Source organism: Notamacropus eugenii, chromosome 6 (assembly GCF_028372415.1).
Source record: "Notamacropus eugenii isolate mMacEug1 chromosome 6, mMacEug1.pri_v2, whole genome shotgun sequence".
In the NCBI taxonomy this organism is placed as follows: domain Eukaryota; kingdom Metazoa; phylum Chordata; class Mammalia; order Diprotodontia; family Macropodidae; genus Notamacropus; species Notamacropus eugenii.
Genome location: NC_092877.1, coordinates 382,552,164 through 382,575,770, shown reverse-complemented (window position 1 = coordinate 382,575,770; position 23,607 = coordinate 382,552,164). Strand labels below are relative to the sequence as shown.

The window sequence follows — 23,607 nt, the reverse complement described above, 5'->3', positions numbered from 1 at the left end:
TAAGGGAATGATTTCCTATGTGCACAGAGGGAGAGAAGGGAGGGAGAGAAGGAGGGAAGGAGAGAAGGATGGAGGGAAGCAGGGAGGAGGAGGAAATGAATGCAGGAAGAAAGGAATGTAGAAGAAAGGAGGGAGAGAGCTGCATTGCCCACCTAGAACTGCCCAACTGGATGCCCAGTGGGTCAACTACTACTATTCTCAAATTGTTCTTTGTGCTCAAAGAGCAATGTGTCATCATGAAGGTGATGCCATGACTTGCAAGTGAATTGAATTTAAATTAGGGACAGCTGTGCAAAGTCCCCAGCTTTACTCTCTCCTTTGAAGTCATCTGGGTCCAGTGGCAAGATATAGATCAAGATGACTGGAGATGGCCCCAAATGCAGGGGGAGACATCGTTTGTTTATTAGTTTTTTAAGTTAAGGTCTTTCCCAGGTCTCAGTTTGACTGAGACAATGCTCTGGGCTCCACCACTGTTAGGTGAATGAGTTCATCTAGGAAGTGTTCTTGGTAGCATTATCAATATTTTAAAATGCACAGAACGGAAAGCAGAGCTGTGTCTGGGTGTGTATTTCCTTCTCAAAGGGGAGAAGCAGGATTCACATATTTGTTGCTGCTATGAAGCCAATTTTGATAAGCAACACTTCAACTTTCTGACATGCTTTCAGGGAAACAGACCCAAAGTGAAACAGATGTAAAGATGGAAACGTCTATTGCACAAGAAGAAAATTCCACAGCATTGGTGATTTTACACACACACACACACACACACACACACACACACACACACACACACACACACACACCTAATGAACCCTTGCTGTCCAAAAAAGAATTACAAAGACTGATTTCAGTTCTGGTTGAAGAAAACATTTCAATATTCCCTGAATAAAAAAAGGCAGAGTAAGAAAGGAAGAGAAAGGGCTGAGTACATGGCAGGACCATGAAACCCTACTGAGAGGGTTTCGGAAGGTTTGTCCTTAATGGAGAAATTCCTGCAAAGCCTGGCAATCCACTTGTCTTTGTTAAGTCTCACCTCCAACTCACTTTCTGAAGGCAAGATAGAGACAGACTCAAGTATTATCAACTGTGTTGAAAAAGGTGAATGCTCCCACAGAGAAAATCTGAATGGCACAATCCTGGCACCACGAAGAGTTTCCTCTAGGGGATTATAAAATCAGAATGGGATCCTTTGCAACCTGAATAAATTAAAGGTGGCTCAATCAAGTGTTATGAAGAAGTAGTGGATAGAAGGCTGAACTCAAAGTCCAGAAGACTTGTGTTCGAATCTTGCCTTGGATGGCTGTGCAACCTTGGACAAGTCACTGAATCTCTCAATTCCTTAGTTTCTAATTTGTTCAAGAAAAAAAAGTGAGAGATTAGGCTGAATGATCTCTGAGTTCTCTCATAGCTTTCCATCTAGATCCTAGGAAGTGGATAATATATTCCTTAAACATGATAATTCACATGATGGCAAACCACTATTCTGTAGTATTTTGAGGGAAGCAAGTTAAATTTCTGATAGGATAATGTAAGGAACATATTTTGTAGACCTTAAAGCTCCAGGAGAATATTGTGATTATCTTAATTATTGCTATCCTTATTATGATTTCATTTTTTTCTCATCTAGGCCAATGGTTTCAGATAAAAAAAAATCCCAAGACAGGTCACCCTCTGGTTCTTATTCTTTCATAGTGAACTATCTGAGAACTACTATGAGAGCGGATAAAATGATAGATATTGAAAATGAATCAAAGTATTGGGTTAGAAACTCAGTTCATCATTTGTTCTCTTACTGGCCAGAGGATTGCTTTTGGTGTCAGACCACCCTCCTTCCATTCTCAGGGCTGCTGCCACTGCTCACAATCTCTAGACTTTGGCGTTAATTGCTTTGCTTCTCTAGGCCTCAGTTTTCTCATCTCTAAGAAGAAAACTTGACTAGATCACAAAATACAATCTCTTTCAACTCCAGCTACGTAGCTTCTATGCCTTTTGGATGAGTCTGTCTTTCGATAGCTAGCCTCTTCCTCAGGAGGTGAGTCAGTGGCACAAAGATTGTCCGTGACAATGTAATGAATGATATCTAGTACCTTCGTGGACAGAGATTTAGTGATGTCTTGGGCCAGGCAGTTATGTTCTCCCACAGCCCACCCCCTCTCTTCACCCTGTTCCCCTTTCCACTTTATTTTCAGCAACAATGCTTCCCTTTTTTCCCTACTCCCAGTTGGGAAGCCAAGTGCAGACGCAGACACAATTCACCTCTTCATAACGATCGCAATTGAATCTTTGCCAGATGGGCTGCGGGGATTACCACATATTTCCTGCTTGTGGGGTGACTCAATGAGGATGGTATGAGAGCTCAACTTATTTAAGAAGTTTGAGGCTCAGGATCCACTATGGAGAGATGAGTCACAGCTCTTGGGTGGAAAGCTCCCTTTCCAGAACTAAACAGGAAGAAGGGCTTTCTCAGTCAAACCACAGGCAAATTCATTAAGAAACACACTTTCCAGCACTGTCTTGTGATTTCATTCATCAGTGAGACATCAGTGTCTCCAACTTCTTGGCAACCTCATTGCCCTCCAAAGAATGGCACTGAGCTTCTCTGTGGAGAGATGGGAAAGACGAGAGGAATGGAAGAGAGAGCTGGGAAACTGAACAGGTGGGGCCCTGACATGAGTGGGTGGTGTTTCCATGACAAATGCAATAAGCTTTGCCAAGAGTCTAAGGAGAAACATGTCATGGGCTAGGGTAAGTCAGCAATACGGTTGTCTAAAGAGATAACCACCCACTGGCCAGCTGTCATGCTTACATGCTCCCCAACCATGGGGGCTTCGAGATATGAGGGAAGTGAATCAGTAAAGGGGCTCTTGCCCAGTGAGGATGATATCATTCCTCTGATGAGAGATGGTAGGACATGAGATGGCTGGAAGGGAAGCATGTTCATCCAGTGGTGGAAATCACCATAAAAAAGTATGGTCTTTCCTTCAGGCAGCCAAAAAGCCACTTTATGGGGCAATCTTCACATTTGGGGGAATTTTCTTGGTTTAAGTTTAATTATGTAAGACATTAATAAGAAACTGACAAAATCTCAGAACTGGAAAGAATGTCAGAGACCAGTTAGTTCAATCTATATCAGAAAAGGATCCTCTGGATAATATGTCCAGCAAGGGGCTGCCCAGCTTCCATATAAAAGTACCTAGTGAGGGGAAACAAGCCTTCCCTCCTGAGGGAGCCAGACGGATGTGGATGGGATTCAATATCGATAGATAGATAGATAGATAGATAGATAGATAGATAGATAGATAGATAGATAGACAGACAGACAGACAGACAGACAGACAGACAGACAGACAGACAGATAGATAGATAGATAGATAGATAGATAGATAGATAGATAGATAGATAGATAGATAGATAGATAGATAGACAGACAGATAGATAGTTAGTTCGGCCCGCTGGGGCCAAGCATGACAAAACTAATCCCTTCCCTACATTACAGTGTTGCAAATAATCAAAGGCATCTGTCATATCCTCTCAACGACACCTCTTCCAAGTTAACTCATTCCGTTGCTCAAGGGAAATATCTGTGATGAATTGATTGGTCCCTTCTGAACCCTCCAGATCCTTAATGTAACTCGTAATATGCCCCTCACCCCAAAGTGAACATAATACCTCATGTATGATTTGATAACATCAAAGTAAAAGAGAATCCACCATCACTCCCTACCTGCAGTCATTCTGTCTTTGGTAACTCAGCACATGGCAGCCTAGACCAGGATCTGTTTATGGTTTTTGTTTGTCTGTTTTCTGGTCGTGGACCCCTTGGGCAATCTGGTGAAGCCTATGGAACCCTTCTCAGAACAATGGTTATAAATAGGTGATAGAAATTCTAAATTTCAGTTTAGAGGCTAATGAAAATTAAAATGTACTTTTCCCATTTAAATTTATGGATCAGTTTAAATCCCACCTTCTGCAGGAAGCCTGTTCTTGTTTCCCCAAATTCTAATTCCTTCCTCTCTAAGACTGACTCCCATCTAACTCAGAGTGGCTCTTGTATGTATGGAAGACTTCCCTATCAGTGTCTGAGAGCAGTTACACTTGCTGCCTTGCTTGGTATCTCCCTAGCATTGTATGTAGTGCCTGATATATCCCAAGTGCATACGAAATGCTTCTGAATTCATTGTTTGATTAACATGAGCTTTTCTTAGCTTCGATATAATACAACACCACCAAGTTATCTTAAGCTAGTAGTCCACTAAAGTTCTCTCACTTTTTATAGGACACCTATTTAACTCTGTTTCCCCAAGTTATGCTCAAGTGTAAGGACTGATGTGGGTCCTTTGGGAAATCCTAAGTCATAGACCCTTGGAATTCCTCAATAGCTAGGTCAAACATTTCCAAGATGGCTTTCATATCTAATATTATAAATAGTTACAAAAGGGTCAACATAAGACACACAGGCTCAGGAAAGACTCAAACATTTCCCTTTACAGAACAGACACCACAAAGAGAGTGGGGAAGGGCAGGAAATCAAATGAAAATGCTTTTCTTTCAAAGCTAGAAACTCTATCTGGATAGTATTAAGTATTTGTTGTTTATATGGGTCCATCCTAGAGTGAGAATGAGACACAACAGAAGGCAACCCATCTAGTGAGTGTTACAACATCCCTGAGATACTAAAAGAGGGAAGAGAAGGTCTTCAACGCTCTGCATCAGTGCAGGGAAGATTGATGAGAAAGCATTGCCAAGGGTTGCGGAGAATGAGACCTAATAGGAAGATTGTGCTCTGACTGGGGGAAGAAAGTATTCTGCCCAAAACATTATGAAGTTTTCAGAATCAAGTGATCCAAAAGACTTTGCAATCTGGAATCACCAGTTAGGTGTCCCTAACTAAAGTACCCACCATACCCCAAACATCTGAAGGATACCTCTCTACCAGCAGAATATGTATCTCTAGGGGATGGGTAGAATGAGGTAGATGTGGAAGGAAGAAATCTCCTATGAAAAATTGCTCAAAGTGGGGCAGGAACATAAGCAACATCTCCATGTAGAGGAAAGAGCAAATGTGGATGGGGTGTGAAGCCAGGTGGATCAGCTTCAAGGATGTTCAAGTCTGTATTTCAGCCCCCATGAGGGAGTAAATGAAATGGAGACATCTTTTCACAAATTCCCAGAGGAAAAGGTCAAAGGCTCCAATAGTCATTGGCAAGCTAACTACAATTAAAAGAATTTATAGACAAGCTAGCCTGAATACCAATGAGTCATCAGCAAAGAATTCTGGACCAGGATCTGGATTAGGCAATAAAAGTGAAAGATAATGGCAAAGGGGAGATGACTATACATGTTTCAACTAACAGAGGAGGCTTACCCTGGGTGGGATGGTTGCACCATGATAAGAAGACAAAGGGTAAGGAGATTGATCTACAAACCTTAATCTGGCTTCACAAATTCTCCATGGGAGACAATGACTACAAGTGAGTTAGTATACCATAGCAACAGCCATCGCCATCCTCAGTGATTCAGAGATATTTTAATGCCATACCAGACAATGATCAGCTGCACTGCAAGGGAAGGAGGTGGCAAGCATTCGCACCAGGACAATGGCCTTACCCAAAAACCAAATGTCCTCTAGTCTATTGTCTAGTGGATAATTTCCCCTAGAGGATTCTTGGGGGCAGCATTGCTGGGAGGAGAGAACCCCTGATACTAAAGCTATAAGCAATGTCTTATTTAAAGATCCAAACTTGATCTCCTGGTAGCCATCAAGAGAGCTGCCATTGGCAGACCAAAAAATGGCTACTGTGACCCATGTCAGGCCATGCCTGGTGAATCATGGAGGAGCACTGAGAATACTTCTCCTCCAAGAGCTATGTCTTTTCCTCACAAAGGGTCAAGACCATTGGGAACCACACAGATTAATTAGAGCGTGTCCTCAATATGGGGCAATGCCCTGATCTCTGTTTTCCTACTGGGCTCGGGTAAACATTGAAGTGGGAACACTGATGAGGAGAAGTACCTGGAGTTCACAAGTCTTTGGCCCTGGCACTAGATGCAGTTTGTTTCATTAATGCTTAACACAGTTCCCAGCACATAGTAGGTGTTTAATAAATAATTGATTGATTAACACAATTTTGCAACAAGGCAAGACACTCTAGAAAGATCAATGCTGCAGTCACGCAGGAGAATAACCAGCCTATGCTGGACAGCTACTACTTTACAGGTTGGAAAAAAAGATCCAGAAGCCAGCTCCTTACCTGAGGCACTGCTTTGGGGGATCCCAGCAAATGTGATCAACACAGGGAGCCAGAGTAGTTCCATCCTGTCAGTATAAACACAGAAGGAAGATGCTCATTAGTCTCAAGTTCTTAAAAAGCATTTGACTTCCCCTTAGTCTTCCAATTTCAGACAGCCAAACTGGAACTTTCCTTTTGTCCCATTTTTTTCTGACTCTTTACCACATGCAACCAGAGTCTAGAGACAGACACTTTTCTTTAGTGATGAATGGAGTGCCTAAAAACCCTCAATCCACAATTTTTTTGGAAGCCAACTGCACTCAGGATTCATATGAAGGGGAAATGAATAATCCTTCAGCCCAACTCTCCTTATTTCTTCCCTCATTAGGAAGGAATGTTGGCGAGACAGGAATCCAATTTCTGTGCTCTTTAGCCTCTCAGTGGCTAGAGTGGCCTGTCATTCTGAACAGTGCCAGGGCCATCTGGGACATGGACCTTAGGACAGAAGGCTTCATGACAAGTTCAGGGGAATATGTACAACCTCACTGGCCTTCACATTGATTGGCACAAGGGAACTCTCAAGACCTGAACATCTTAAAATCAAGGCAGTTTCAACCCCTTTCCCACTCTTTCTTGGAGAACTGTAACCAAATAATCATCATTTTTGTCTTTGGAAAAAGTCTGTAGTCCCCAAAGTTTCTGTGAAATTTCCCAGACTTTAACTCTTTTCTGGCTACTACCCTCAGGTAGGTGTGGTCTTCCCTATTACAATATAATCCAAAGAAAGCAGTGATTGTCTCAATTTTGTAATTGTAGATTAGTCCTTGGAATAGTGTTTTGCATATAGGAAGCTCTTAGCAAATATGAATTCATTCCATTCTGAATGAAAACAGATGCCACCCCTTTCTATATGGAAGATGCCTATTTGAGTATGTTCACTAGGTCTCTTCAATAACATAGTGAATAGGATAGGCTCTTAGAAAGACTTCACTTCAGATTATACACAGGAGAATGACATTGCCTCAGATTTAAAACAAACAAGTAAAAATCTTACAAACCTTTCATTTTGGCCTCCCTCTCTTGCCATTCTATTTCTAGTTGTAGGATGGATTCTTCATAAAGAAGGAGTTAGGTCTTCCTCAAGTTACAGTGCCTGAATTGTAAACACCTCATATGTGAAAATGACTGGTTTTGCACACTGGGTCTTCTCCTCCATCTATCCCAAGGTCCTTCAGCTATAACATCTGTCCAGCTTTCAAGAGAGAATGACACAGCTGTTCTGAGCCAACGAGGCCGTTTGATGTTCATGATGGCAACCTGGCTAACATAAGGTTTCTTACTGATGAGAGGAAGGTTGTGGTCCTGCTTTTCTCTCTCCATTTAAATGCTCACAACTCGTTTAATCGTAGCCTTTTCCAAAGGCCTTCTTTTTTCTTCACATTAAATGCTTGACCAGTTACCATAGAGAATAGTCCCTCCTCTCTCCCTTTGTATAAGCCAATGAACAATTCTAATCATGGCTAACAATTTTCAGAGATGAAATAGTGATATACCTGTCTCAAGGAAGAGGAAATGTGTAAGATTTTAAGGGAAATTTGATGCAGTAATGAAACTGGGTCAGCAACATGGTAAGCCTTGGAAAGACCCAGGAGACTCCTTTTTAATATCTAGCTAAAGCTCCATCTGCTCTCTAACCATCAAGCATCCCTTCTAGAGGCCATTTCACCATGTTGAGCTGCAGTTACCTACCTCGTCAGTTAAATGGGAGTAATTATGTCTATTACATCTGCTTCACACGGTGTTGTGAGGAACAAATGATATTGTAAAATTGAGGTGTTTGCAAACTTCAAACCACAACAAAAGCAGACATTGCTTTCATCTTCATCATTACCCATGCTCTCCACCCCCCATTCTCCTCAGAGACACTCAGCACCATACACAGAGTTTCAGAATTAATCACTGTCTCTCTTTGCCATTGCCCTCAAAGGAATGTTTTTTCCTAATAACTCAGTGGCCAAAAGAAAGCTTTCCAAGTCCTGAATAAAAACAAAACTAATGGCAGTCATTTGTATCCACATGGTGCTTTGAGATTGACATAACCCTCTTCAGGAGACATAGCGACCCAGTAATCTCCTTCCCACATTCATAAAACACTGCACTACCTCCTACTTATGTCAAAAGAAGTATGCTTCATTGTGCCCCTGGGCAGCTAAATTTCAAGCCCCAGCCAGAAACATGATGGAGGACACTGGTCTCTCATACTGTTTTTGGATCAGAAAACAGGACCACCCTCATGCATGTCTCAACACCCCTCACCTCTACATTTCACCTCTCTGTCCACTGTGTGCTTTGGAATTCCTAAGGACACAGTGTGAAGACCTTTTCATGACTGTGACTGATGGTCCTAATTGGTATTCCCAAGGATTACTGAATGATGATGAGGGGAGAAAAGAAAGCAAAATGAGACCTAGGGAGAACTTTAGATCAGTAGTGTCTGTATAAACAAATACTCTTATACATATACAGTTATTTCCCCTATGATCAATTAGAATGAAACAGATGGGGCTTGGCTTTCATGGACAGGTCAAATGAGGTCAAGTTCCTCTGGGGGGACTAAATGTTGTTAAAAGTTCAGACACTGTTCTTTCAAATAATAATAATCCATACAAACTTCCTCTTGGCACCACTTAACACAAGGGTGCATGATAAGTGTTTAATAAATGCCTGTTGATTGACTACCTGAAGGAATGAGTCAGGAGTGCCATAGGGAGTCTATAGAGAACCTGGCAGAGATCAAAGTGCCTTGCTGTTACTTAATTTAATTCAACAAATCATGTCCTAGGCGCTGCCCATAGGAACAAAAGAGTCAAAGCATCCCTTCCCTCAGCTGAGCTCCCATTCTACGGGGATACCAAAATGTGCCCAGAAAAATAAACACAAAATGGATATAAATTAAATAGAAGGTAACTTCACAAAGGAGAAAAGACTTTTAAGTTAGAAACTATGGGAGGGCTCAGTAGGAAGCAGCATGGAAGCCTTACCTGGAAAGAAGCTGGGGATTCTAGGAGGTAGGAGTAGAATGGGGTAACCTTTCCAAACCACTTGTAGATGGCACCTAGGGGCCATAGCCAATAGAGCACTGGGCCTGCAGGAAAGATGACCTGAGTCCAAATCCAGTCTCAGACTCTGCCGTGGATAAGGGACTACCAGGGACTCTGGAAAAGTACTTAATCTCTGACTGCCTTATTCTCCTCAATTATAAAATAGGGTTGATACTAGCACCTACCTCTCAGGGTTATTGTGACTTTAAAATGAGATAATGTTTGAAAAAGGCTCTGCAAATCTTAAAACATTATAAAAATGCTAGTTGTGATGAGGAGGATGATGTAAAGGATATGCTAGGTCAGGACTAGAGGGGCGCTGAGGATTTTTTCAGGGCTCAAATTCTATTATCCCATGTGGCAGTTATCCCTATTTTACAGATAAGGAAATTACATCTCAGGGAGAGAGAAAGTGACTTGGCCAGGGTCATGCAGTTTGCAAACAATTCTCCTTTTAATAAGAGTTAGAGTCTGGATGTGAACCTAGGTCTCTTGACTTTAAGTCCAAGTTCGGTCCACTTGACCATGGTGCCTCCTCATCTCATTTCTTCTCTGTTTTCTCACCTGCAAAATGGGGTAGTTGAACTAGCCTCTCTCTAAAGTTCCTTCCAACTTGCTGATACTGGGATTCTCTGCACTTGTCCAGCTGAATTAGTGCACAGCTCACCAGACTTTCACCCAAGCAATTTGTCCATGCTCAAGGGTATCCACTTGGAGTGGAGACACTGCACAAAAAGCCCAGGTTAAGGTCCTTCTTTTAGCTACAGTCTCTCCTGTCTTTCCTGAGAGATATATTCCATTAGTTTCTTCATATTTATTTAAACAGCCCCAAGCTGCCAGTGCCTACAGTGAGCACACATACATTATGAACTAGTCCCTCAAGCCAGAAGGAAGTAACTCATCGGAGCAGGAGCATTGCTTCGTTTTATTCTGAAACCTTGGGTAGTTTGAATGTGTAAGTCATCATCCTTGTGGTGATAATAACCACAGGAATAATGATAGTTGAACATTCTGGTAAAGGATGCTGACATGTAAATGGGCTGAGGAATGTGGGAAGGGCTCAGCCTTGGGCTGTGGAAAGACCATTGAATTCAGAATTGGAAAAATGACTGGAGAATGCCAGCTCCACACTTGGGGGTTCTCAGAGTGTGAAGGGATCTCAGAGACCAGCTGGCGCAGGCTGCAGCTGAGTTGCCATGGGAGCCTACAGCTGGGGCTGGAAGGCACCTCGGACACCATTGTGTTGAGTCTCCTTATTGAACAGATGAGAAAACTCCATTCCTACTGAGGGCAGGGGACTTGCTTAGAATGACACAGGTTGTGAGCAGCCCAGTCAGAATCTAAACCTTGGTCCTCCAATTCAAGACAGTGCTCTTTTCACTTAAACCATAAGACTCTCCACCAAAACATTCCAATAGGTGGTTGTGCTAGCTTTAGTCAAAGACCTCAAAGGAAGGGGAAACATCTCCCTCCTCAGTTGTACCCCACTGCACTTCAGGAAAGAAGACTTTCTCCCCTCCCCTTTGTATTATCAAGTCTATTTTTTCTTGTCAAAAGATGGTATGTTTATTATCCTCCCTAGTTTATGATCTTAGGCAAATTCATTTAACTCTCTGGGCCTCAGTTTCCTCATCTATAAAATCAGGAGATTGAGCCTTGTTAGGTACACTCCAAAAACTGGTGGCATCAATTAGAGTATAATCCTGAGTTATACTCAACTCTCTCCTCTCCATCACTGCCCACATCCAATGAAGTTGGCAAGACTAGCTGATTCCAACTCAACAGAACGTCTTGCCCCCATCTATATCTCCTCGGAGCACACTGCCTCAGAGCTTGTGAATGACAACATGAGTAACTTGAGAGGTTGGAATAAGCTATTTAAGTTATAAAATAAGGGTGAAGTAATAATTATGTAAACCCAATTTAATATTACTAATTATTGAATACTAATATGAACTTTTGAGGGTCAGAAGCAAGAGGGAACATACAGCCCAGACAGGACAAAAGAAAAAAGAGAAGAGGCTGGCTTGAGGACAGTGAGAGAGTTTGTTTGTCTAAGGGAATTAAGAGAGACAAATAATATATCCTAAACGGAAAAGAAATATGGAAGCTTAATGAAGCCATGAATTTAATGCCAAACAGGACAAGGAGTAACTTGCAAGCTTTCAAGATGAGGATGATGCAAAATCATGTCCAATTAAGAAAAGCCTGGCTTCCTCCAGGAGTCTGAAAGCAGCTGAGGTGAAGAAAGTGAGGGGAGGAGTTGAAGAACCCTCCTTCTTCTCCAACATGTCACTCTCCCTCTTCATTCCTCTGTTTTCACACCCATAAGAATAAGCTGCTACCACTTCCCAGTGTGAGGTTGTTAAAACTGGGGAAGGGACTAGGCCAACCTGGAAGGACGCTCTCCAGGGTGCTCAGATTAGAGGATGGCTTAACTGACTTCTCCACAAATCACTGCCAGTGAAATAACATGAAAGGAAGAAACAAGCACGTCCACTATACTCAGTATCAAGGACTTGGCTGGGACCTCTGGGATCCTTCACACCATCTCTTCATTCTACCCTCCAAGAATTGGCTTTCCAGGGGGGTTGGAGGCTCACAGGCTTCACACAGCTACACAGCTGTCGTTAGATGCTGGTCTCCCAAATCCCAGCCTTCCACCTTCTCTGCATCACCAATTCAACAAAGCCCTACTCAGGTCTCCTCTCTGTTGATAACCATAGGGATTGTGAGCTAAGACAAGTCTGTCCTCCAGGACCTGACAATCTAACTGATGACCAAAGACACACAAATGAAGCTGAGGACAGTGGAAGATAGTTAATAATCAAATGATAAATTAAAAATATTCATGTATAAAAATTCATTACGCAGACCATGCTAGGTTACAGAGCCATCCTCAGTCTAAGTCTGTCATCTCTCCCTCCCCCATTTCAAACCAGCTGTAAACTGGAGGCCAAAGTTCAGTCCCTCATCATCTCTCACCTGGAGAACAATAGCCTTTTAATTAGACTCTCCTTCCCATTTCTCCCTCTACCCAGATGTCAAAAGCATCTGCCTGAAACCAAGGTTGGACCATGTTACTAAGCTTTAAAGAGCTCCAGTGATTCACTCTGCTCTCTTGGACAAATGACAAACACTTTGGTTTGGCATTAAGAGCCCTTCACAGACTACCTGTAATCTAGCTTCACAAACTTACTCCCTATTTCTCTCCTTTACAGAGTCACCATTCCAGTTAAATTTGCTAACATGATGTTCCCCCAACTCTGTATCCTACCCTGCCCACCCACTCAGCCAGCAAACATCCCTATCTTTGCCCAAGCCATCCCTCTTCCATGGCTGGAATATATCCTTGCCTCAACTCCACCTCTCAGAATCTTGTGCTCCATTTAAGGCTGAGCCTGGGGACCCCTTCCCCCTCAGGAGGACTTTTCTGATTCCCAACAGAATGGTGACCACACTCCCTCTGATGGAACTCTTATTTATTATCCCAATGGAATGAAGGCCCCTAACCTCCTCTTCTCCCTCCTGAGGATGGCAAATGCTTCATTTCTTTTTCTTGGTATCTTCAGTACCTGAACCTGGCAGGCACCTAATAGATGCTGGTAGATTCAATAGTTGTTCTTAAAACATGTGCATGTTTTAATCCTCCCAAAGAATGTGGCCTTCGGGTATTTGGTATTTTCTTTGTGATCCTCAGTGCCTATCACCTTGGCTCCATAGGAAGTAGGTAGTGAATGTTTTTTGTTGTTTTTTTTTTGGTATATAAATGAATATAGAGGACTGTCAGTCACAGGTCACAGGAACTGAGGTAGAGAGAAAAGAGACTCCAATGCTTTCATAAGGTTTCTGCAGAATGTAAGAACGGGCCAATCCTAGCAAACATAGGAATGAGGTGTCTAAGCTGTAGCCCCCTGGCTACAGGGTCTCCCAAATCAATCCACCCACTTAAACCTGGTATCCACTCAAGCCCTTCTGCCTTGAAATTATTTGCCCTTCTTTATGGCAGAATTTTATTCAGCAGATTTCTCTCAGGCTATGAGGATCATGGGAAATCAACACCACAGTCTCCACACACCCTGACCAGCACAGCTGCTCAGGGAGGCAGCCTTCACCAACCTAGGCTTCTCAGCGTCTGATGACTCTTTCTTAGCAACAACAACAAAAAAAATGTACCTTAAAATCCCTTCCAACACTAAGAGAGGCATCCCGCAGGGAGGCAGCCTGGCCTTGCCCTTGCTGCCCCAAGAGCTTTTGACTAAGTGCAGGACACTTTAATCTAGCTCTGGCTCCCTCAGCCTGTAGGCTAACCAACATGAAGCCACAGGAGAGGACAGCCAAGCCAGATCAAAAGGTAGTTGGGAAATATTTACCAACATAAAGAAAAGTACAACAAAATGCAGATACAGCATTTCAAACTAAGACAATCTGTGTCCTCTAAGGAACCCTCCTGCTCAGACTGTGGCCTTGATTCAGTTTTGTCCCTGCTGAAGACTTGCAAAGTTGCCTTTTACTTTAAGTCAAAAATCAGTAAAGAGAAAGTACTACTGTGGGTCAGGCCCAGGCTACGCTCTGGAGACTCTGGGAAAGGTCAAAGGCAATCCTTGCCTCAAGAAACTTTCAGTCCAAAGAGAGAGATGACACCAAAATGAGGCTAAAAATAGGGTGAGCATCGGCGTCCTCTTATGTCTAATGGTAATCTAAGGTCTAATCCCTGCCCTATCTGGCTCATAAGGAGAAAGTGAAAATTCAGAAAGAAAAAAAATGCATTAAATCTTTTGAAAAAGCCAAAATGAAGGAGGTAGAAAGGACTCAAGCTCAAACCCTGTCTCTGCGTGACTTTCAATAAATCATCTCAGCTCCATTGGCCTAAATATCCTCATATATGCAATAACGAATGAATTAATGGATACAGGGAAATAACTTTCTTAAGGGTTTATTGGGTGCCAAGCACTGGGCACACAAATACCAAACCTGAACAGTCTCTGCCCTCAAGGAACTTGCATTTTAATAGGGGGGAGCTAGAGCAGATGGGGGAGAGGTAACCAGGGGAGGGATTCCGGTCCTGTAAGTGGACAAGAGTTGTAGTTCATATCCTGAAGTGTTTTCGCAAATATCCAATGAGTAAGCAGGATTGGTAGACCATGAAGCACTCTACAAAGAGTGGTTCTTTTCTATTGGATTGTTATTCTCCAGTGCCTACGCTGTGCCAGGCACTGGGAAGACAAGGGCAGAATTAACACAGTCTTGCACTCAAGGAGCAGTTTTGATTCTGTTGGAAAGACTCAGAACAAAACAAAATTGTCTGGCTCAAAAACAAGATTTGTTTGTTTATTTGTCTATTTGCCTCTTTTGCTCTTTTATTCGCTTTAGCTTTTTTTCTTCCCTTATGGAGGCTCTCAGTTGTTCATCCTCGGCCAGGTGGCCTGTGTCTATTAGGCCTATGGTCCTTTGTATAAGCAATCCCAGGTCATAACAATAAGCACCCCTTCTTTACTGCATTAAGAGCTACCAAAACTGTCTTTACAGCAGAAATTACTATCCCCACTTAACGGTTTAGGAAACTGAAGCAAAGAAGTGATTTGCCTGAGGTCACGGAGCTGGTAAAGCCTTAACTTCTCCACCTCATGTGCACAAATGATTTGATGGAAGAACAGACTACATATTTAATAAATTTGCCAATGACGCAAGTTTGGAGGGATAACTAACAGAGGAGACAACAAATTCAGCATCCAAAATGGTCTTCACAGACAGGAACGTTTGGGCCAAATACAACTTCACATTTATCCTTATTACATTTGAACACTTGGATTAAAAAAAAATAAACCACCTTTCCAAGAATGAAGGGGGAGAGGCATAGTAGCAACAGATCATCCTAAAAAAGCTCCAAGGGCTTTGGGGGGAGGGGCAAGCTCACTAGGAGTCAAGGGTATGCAACGGCAGCCAAGAAAGCCAATGAGATTGAGCACTAAGAGAGATACAGAACACCCTGAGCTCCATCTTCAGATGGACATCCCCCTGACCTGACCTGTGCAGGCCACCTTGGTCACAACACTGTGTAGAAAATACATTGATCATAGAGTGTCTAGGGGAAGGAGATAGATCAGCAGGGTGAAGGATTTCAAGTTCACACCACAGGAGGATCAGTTGAAGGAAGAATGACTGGTTAGTCTGGAGAAGAGGGGAAGTACAGGACAGCCGTAAACAATATTTAAATTGACCTGTAGAGAAAGGCTTATTAAGCATGTTCTGTTTTGCCCAGAGCTAGAGGCAGAGTGGAAGTCACAAAGAGGTCAAATTAGGTTGGATGTGAAGAAACATTAAAGCTTCCATTCAAAATGAACTGGGGTGATGTGGAAGGGAAGACAAAAACCTTCAGTGAAAATTTTTGAGCAAAAGTCGGTTGACACTTCTTAGAGATGGTGTAATAGAGATTGGTTTTAAGCCTGGGCTGGATCATCTGTCCCTAGAGGTCTCTTTCACCTCTGAGAGTCTGTCCTTCTGGATAAGAGCTAAATTCAAACTCATGTCTTCCAACTCAAAAGGCTCATGCTCCTTCTACTACCTGTGATTTCAACAGAAGTTTCAGTTCATGTTACAAGTAAAGGCAGAGAACAGTGGCCATGCTGGCTTAAAGTCAGGGAGAAAACATCCTTTTATCCATACACACCCTCGAAATGCCCCGCCATCATAGCGTCAGACTTCTTGAGCAGTGTTTCTTAATTTGGCGTACAGAAGTCCATGGATAGACTTCAGGGGGTTAATGAACTTCTGTTTAGTTTTTTAGTATGTTAGTAACTGTATTTCAACATAATTAGTTTCCACTGTAACCTATGTATTTCATTTATGCCTGGAATGGTATTCTAAAAAGAGGCCCACAAGATTCACCATAGTGCAAGAGAGAGTTAGGACATCCAAAATATTCAGAACTCTTGGATTAGGGACATCTTAATCAGCAATGAGCCTGAGCAGACGCATGTGTTAAAGGTAAGTTAAAAGCGCATTTGTGTCCACTCAGAGCATTTAAAAGGGCAATTTCCCCATGAGTTATTGCTACAAGCTTTCTTTTATGTTGATGCTGCTGACCAAAACTTTGTGTAACCACCCCATCCCATCCCTAAAGGAGATATCCACTCCAGACCTGTCAGGCTGCCCAGACCATCTAAGGAAGCTGTAAATTCTGGGCAGTCCCCTCAGATGAGCATTGCACTGGCATGCAAATCCAGGGATGATGGAGAGGGAGAAAGGAGAAGAAAGGAGGGAGAGCCTCTACTGGCTGAGAAATCCAAAGACACAAGACTATTTAATCTCCCTTCTCATGACGAGAATGAGCAAAAATCCCACGCTGCCATTATCAACTCATTCATAAATCTCCAAGGACTTCAATGACCTTAATTTCTCCAGTTATTTGTTATCTTCATCATGCAGCCACTTGAAAAAAAAAAATCTTGCCTTCCTACCACCTCCTTTCTTCCCCCCACCCCCAGCACAAATATGGACATGGGAGGGGGGGAGGGAGTTAAATGTTCTGTAAGGTAGGTTATTCCAGAGGACAGAGCAGAGGGACACAATTGGCCAAGACCTTAGGTGTCATCTTAGCAACATCTACAAGATGTATTTGGTGGTGAGGGGATCTTTCAGGGGGCAGTCTTCCAAGACAAAGTAGGTAGCCACAGAGAAAGTAGTGCTTACATGTGTGAAGCCATCAATCAACTAAGTATTACCATGCAAGTCTGTACATTGTGTGTCTCAAGAGAGACTTAATACCGGGAGAGAGGGGAATTTGGGTGAATCTCCAGAATGATAAAGAACACCAAGGGGCTTTGGCCTCGTTGTCTACAGCAGCCACCCATGAAGGCATCTCTAGTTGACTCAGTGTAACCTGGTGAATTTCAAACAAGTCAATGAAACACTTGAACACGACGATTGTCTGGGGGCAGATCAGACCTTGGTGGAATAATAATCATATCGATATGCTGGCCGCTATGAATTATAAGAGGGCCCTGAGACTCCCCAATGCCAGATGGAAACCCTCCATAATTAAGCCAGCTCCACAATAGCCTGACCCTGCAAGAGGCATTGGCATTCAGAAGGAGGAATTTGTTCCCCGCTGCTTCTTCAGTCACCTTCAGTCTTACCCTCCTGTCAGGAAAATATTATTAAAAATAGCATCTATCTTAGTCGGGCTATCTCTCAAAGGAGTGTAGTTACATGCAGTACATGAACCAAGTCTCCACACTGGCAGAGAGATAGAGAGAGAGAAAGGGGGAGAGAGAGAGAGAGAGAGAGAGAGAGAGAGAGAGAGAATCAACAAGTCAACAAGGATTTTCTAAGTACCTACTATGTGCCTGACACTCTCCTAAGTGCTGAAGAACATAGTTAGATCTTTTTTTACAAATGTGGCTTAGAAAAGGTCAGTGACTTTTCTGTAGCTGCACAGTGAATGAACTCCAGAGGCAAGTTTCCTGTCTCCTAATCCATAGCAGTCCAGCCTTCAACACACACACACACACACACACACACATGCACACACATGAACACACACATACTCACACATACATGCACATACACACATGCAACCACACACACACATGCATGCACGCACACACACACACACACACACACATTCTATCACAGTGAGCACATCAAGAGGTGTTAGTAAAGTCCAGAGCAGTGCACAGACAAGAGGTCAGAGCATTAATACTCCATGTTTTGGAGGCACAAGCTCTCCTTTTCTGGATCTGAGTCTATACTCCACCACCACAATCTTACTTAATATAACCCACTGCTATTCTTAAGCACCCACCACCAGGAAGGGAAGATGGTGCCATATCAGAAATTCCCCTGAGGACCAGAGATCCTAGGAATCGCCCTCCCTGCCACATGCAGAATCTTTCACCACCTATCTTCATTCCTAAGAAGCCTCTCTCCCCCTACTACACTGACAACATCCAGGGGAGTTAAGCAAAAAGATAACTTAAAGAAATCTTAAAAGAAATTCCATTCATGACTTTAAAATACTCAGGTAACTTGAGGAATGCTAACAAATATTGGTAAGTAAAGGCCCTTTTACATTCTCAAGCTGTGTTCTAGTTAGTAAATTAACTGGGTTATGAAAATACATCTTTCTAAAGTCATAGGATCATAGAGGATCATAGATTCAGATCGAGAAGGGACCTTAGATGCCCTCCAATACCATCCTATCCCTTCACAGATGAGTCACTGGAGTTCATAATGGTTGAGAGACCTACCCCAGGTCACACAGATGGTTAAGTAGCCAAGTGGGGATTCAAAGCCAGGTCCCCTGACCCCAAATCCCATCCTCTTTCCTCTGTACCACATTGGTCTTTACATCAGTCAGTCTCAGCTTGCTTGTCCAGGAAAATCCCAACCTCCATTGATACCAAAAGAGCTGTCACCTGACCACCTCATTTGGTGTCATTCTAGAACACAGGGCAAGTCCTGATAAGTTAGCAGAGAGATCTCTAGGACTGATCTATGAAGTTTCATTCCCTAGCCAAGGTGGAGGAAACCTGGTCTCTGCTTCAGCCCCAGTCCCTGAGATGGATAGGCTAATCTTCAGTTGACCTGGAGACATGACATCTTCCCTATCCCTGTTGCTTATATGTGGTGGCAGTTAGAATTAGATTTCCTGACTCCTCATCCCTTTTTCCTCATTCTTTATTAGATAATTTAGACTGTGCCTTTACCTCAGTGGTCCCGACTACCCCAGGGTCTTGTCTCATTGGCAATAGAACAGTCCCCCATTATGACCAAATCAACCCTTTGTCTAAAAGTTATCTTCGAGTTTGAGGCCTGACTAGCTTTGGTGATGCATAGTAGAGCCTTCAGCCTCTTGGAAGGGATAAGGATAATAGTGGCCACATGGTTAGACTACTCCCCCTTGGCATTTGCTCTCCTCCTCTACCTGCCATCCCCACCAGCTCTTCTGGAATAACTCTTTCCTCTTTTGTATTGCATAAGGTCTCTGTGCCCTAAGCATAGAGACCTAAGCATCAGCTCAGCCTCATCTGAATGATCATAAATGCAGAAATGCATGAGTTTCAGCTATATAGTTACCAGCATGTACTGGCAAAAAGAAAATAAAATAAAAACTGCTATGAAAAAATCATCCAACCCCCTTATGACAACCAGCTCTATAAGGATAACCTTGGGAGAAACACAATATAAAAGCAATATTAAAAAAGGAAAAACAGAGAAAGATGTTCATTGTACCATAAGCAGCTTGAAAACAGGAGAGTAAACAGCCAAATGAGTGTTTTGGAAAATGATAACAAAGACATAGAAAATGGCAAGTATCCATACCAAGGAAGAGTGAGGTTAACCTACATAGTCCTGCAAGATCAGAAGAAATCTTCCCTCCTCCCACAATCCCCATTTGTCCAATCAGTGATAGAAGAAAGGTCACCCAACATGTCTGTGAGCAAAAATCAGAAGACAGTGGAGTCTTATTTAGGATTCCCCCTTGATATGGAGCCAAAGGCTCAATCATTCAACCTGCCTGAATTCCACTGGGGAAGTAAGGGTCTCAGAAGCAACTCCATAGCTCACACTCAAAGCCAAAGAAGAGAGCAAGCCCATAGGGGCAATCCCTAATAACCTCCAAGAAACATTAAACAGGTACCACACACATACCACACTTCAAGAATCATGAAAGTCTTTTCTACTGAACACATGACATAAGCCTACAATACCCTTCCTTGTCTTCAAGGTCAAGCCCTAATCTCTGTTTATTCAGATTTTGTTCATATTCTGGTTTTTTGGTTCAAGATCAGGGCCAATGTGGCAAAACAAAATGGTGATACTTGTCTACACGATATCTATGATGAACTAGGTGAATAGGAGAGAAGACCATGAAGGAAACAAGCATATTCAGAGGATAGAAAGGAATGAAAGGTAGTGAAGAGGAGAGTGAGGGGAAAGACACTGTTACCAAGAAAAGAAATTAATCCAAAAGGAAACATGTTTGAGAAAGAGGGATCCTGAAAAAGAGCCATAATGGAAGTGGTGAAAGCCCTCTAGTAATGAAACGGAAACACACACACACACACACACACACACACACACACACACACACCAAGTTTCAAGAGAAATGAAGCCAATGCATAGAGAGAAGTAGGAGAATATTAGGGCCAGGTAGAACAAAAGACCTTCATTTTTTCCAGGGAGGATCATGTGAAAACCTGATTTGGGCCTAAACCTCTTCTTCAAAGTGTCTTCTGATCTCCAAATCTAATTGAAAATTACTTTCTGTTATAGAAATGTCCCGAAAGCTAGCTGGAGATAAGTTGTGGCTCCAGAGAAAATTCTCTAGAAGTTATGGGTGGAGTAGAATAGAGAACAAAAAAAGGCTCACCACGGATCCCAGGAACAGGATAGGAAATTGTGGCAAACATGCAGCATGGCAGCTGGGTTGGTTCCCATGAATGCCACAAGACCCATCCAAAAGGACTCCAGCGTTCTGGATGGAACCTCTAGGAGCAAAAATCACAAGGGATAGAGAAAGCTAGAGTTTGCTGTGGGCATCAGTGGAAAGACATTGTTGCAATGAGATCTCCTCATACCTCACATGTCTGCTGACAAAGCTTCAGTCCTTTCCTATTGCCTCTAAAAGAAAAGACAGATCTATGTGCCTAATATTTAAAATCCTTCCCAATCTGACTCCAAATTCTCATACAGACTTATTGTATGTTACTTCTACTCACATGTTGTGTGTTCCTGATCAGTTGGTCTCCTTAACTCTTCCTGGCTTGGCTCAATAACTCACTCAACTTGGCCATCATGTGTCAGGTGCCTTTTCACACTGGAACATCCCACAGTCCCTAAGCATCAGCTCAACCTCATCTGAATGATCATAAATGCAGAAATGTATTGGTGAGTTCCTCAGTGAAGGTCCAATTAAGTGTCCCACATCGGCTAGCCTTCATTCCTCTCCCAGCTCTGCTTCAGCCACTCTGGACTTTGTCATGATGTCTCTGCATGGTCATTTTCACTCCCCCCTGCTCCCAGCCTCATATCACTTTCTGTTTAGGTCTTGTCTTATGTCTTGCCCTTAAAGGAAGGAACAAGCTCTATTTTTTTTGTCTGTATTTAACTTGTAGCACCAGTGGTTGTCACAGTATCTTGCTCATGTTTTTCATTATTGTTGAATGCTGGGAGTCCTCTATAACGTCCTTCAATGCTACCTGCTAACAGCCTTTCCTGATTCCCCTGCTCAGCTCCTCTATATTGTTGGTAGTTTGTACTCTTTCCGCAAGCACAGTAGAATGAAAGGTCTTAGAAGTACAGACTCATGACACAAGACTCCATGCCTGGAAGACAGTAGTTACTTAATACATTAACACCAAATTGAATTTAATCATGGGTCCATCTGGGCCTTCTAAAGCATCCTCACACTGGATACACCATGACAAAAAGGAAATCTCCCTCCCTGACACAAAATTGAAAGAATTCAATATTCAACTTATTAAGTGCTCAAGCAGTGCCAAGCATCCAAATGTCAGACTGCCCCTGGACTTCAGAAGCTTAAGTTCTAATAAAAGGAAATAATATACATGGGGAAGTAGTGGTCAGGCAGACTGGTTTGAGTTTAAGGAGTCACAGGAATCATGAAGGGAGTCACAAAGAAGTGGATTGGACATTGCCATTCCAGTAGCAATGGTAGTATTGATTTGGTAACATTTCAAAGAGAAGGAGGAGGGAGATGAAGGGTGAATAGAAAGTTGGAGGGGTGGAAGGTGAAGTTGGCTTGGTCCATGAATATCATGGTGGATCCTGTGACACATTCACCAATCCAGAAAGTGAGGACCCAAGGACACTAGAGCTGAGAGGGTAGTAGGTTGGGTTGGAAGGTTTACTTGAAAGATCACAGTCAACTGTGCAAAGTCTGCCTATGCATGCTACCTCACAAAAGAACCTGTGGTCACTGATACTGATCCAGACACTCTGGGGCTCTGATCACTAACAGTTCTGATGAAAGATCAGAAGAGCTCTTGTTTTCACAAAGACACAGGGTCCTGTTTTCTTAAATGCTGAATAACCAAAAGCCATTTGTTTTGGGATATGAAAATCATTATGTACTTTCCACTGAGGAGTGTTTTCTTTCTTTAAAAGCAAAACAAATAAATGTATATTCCAACATATCTTTCCTTCTTCCACTCGCCAGAGAGTCATCACGTCATAAAGAGGAGGAGAGAGAAAAGGAGAGTGGGAAAGTATCTCAGCAAAATGAACAGTCCCATCAACTGAGTCTGGCAGTATAAGTGAAGCTGTACATCCCCAGTCCTCCTTGTTTCAGCAAGGGAAGGGAGAGATCAGGACATGTTTTCCCCAAAGAGAACTTTGCATGGAAGAACCAAGTATCCATCTCACCCTATGGATGTTATCAATCATTCTGGAATCTCCCAAATCCAAAAGTTTCTTCCATTCCTCTAATGTAACATTTTCCCTAGTGGGTCGATAAGCTCTGGAATAATTTCACAATGTGATGAGAAGTAGCTCCTGTACAGAGATAACCCTAGCTCCCAAAACCCTGAAGAGGAAATCAGTACCAGCAGTGTCCCCTCTATTGTGCAGATGAAGAAACTGAGGATCAATGAGCTAAATGTCATCACAGAGCAACTAAATAGCAAGTTCAGGTCAGAGTCAGGCTTTCTGGCTCTGTTCTCTATGTTGTTCTTACTCCACCATGCTGGCACTGCAGTGTTGGAGCCAGAGACCTAGACTAGCTCACAGTCATTAGAAAGGATCTACATGGAGGTTATACTCATGTCCATGAGTTTATGTCATTTTTCTTCTTCCAGAAGTGTGTGTGTGTGTGTGTGTGTGTGTGTGTGTGTTTAAAATGCCTTGAGGTCCTAGGATGAGAGCTGATTGAAACATGAACCAGAAGCCTGCAGAATCTACCACTGCTGTTAGAGATGGGCCCATATCAGCATAAAGAATCACTGGTGAGGAGAACACAGCTTCCCTTCTGTCCCATGTTTTCTGGGTCTTCTGGAAACCAGAGTGCCTACTGAGATGTTCAAGGCTGGAGAGCAATATGAGGGCATTGACTCCAAGGGAGTGGTCAAAGGAGGTAAGACAATCACACCCTGGGCCTCAGAGATAACCATAACATCCCACCTGCTGGAAACATTAGTGAACAGGAAGTCAGCTAAGGTCCAGGAAATTAAGCAACAGGGCTGCTGAGAAGCCCTAGTTCTACCCCATCTGCCTTACTCACTGGAAAGCCCCTGAGGCACCTCCTCCCAAGC

At 42.8% G+C, this 23,607-nt stretch overlaps 1 protein-coding gene across 3 annotated transcripts in view; it reads right to left on the bottom strand.

The window, feature by feature from the left end:
• The window catches only part of IL1RAP (interleukin 1 receptor accessory protein), a 148,827-nt gene that overhangs the window by 102,574 nt on the left and 22,646 nt on the right, over window positions 1–23,607 (bottom strand). For all 3 annotated transcript variants that reach the window (XM_072618858.1, XM_072618860.1, XM_072618859.1), the window contains exon 2: window positions 6,252–6,316. In XM_072618858.1, the coding sequence (XP_072474959.1) occupies window positions 6,252–6,315 (64 nt within the window). In that variant the 5' untranslated portion in view covers window position 6,316. The remainder of the gene's footprint in view (window positions 1–6,251; window positions 6,317–23,607) is intronic.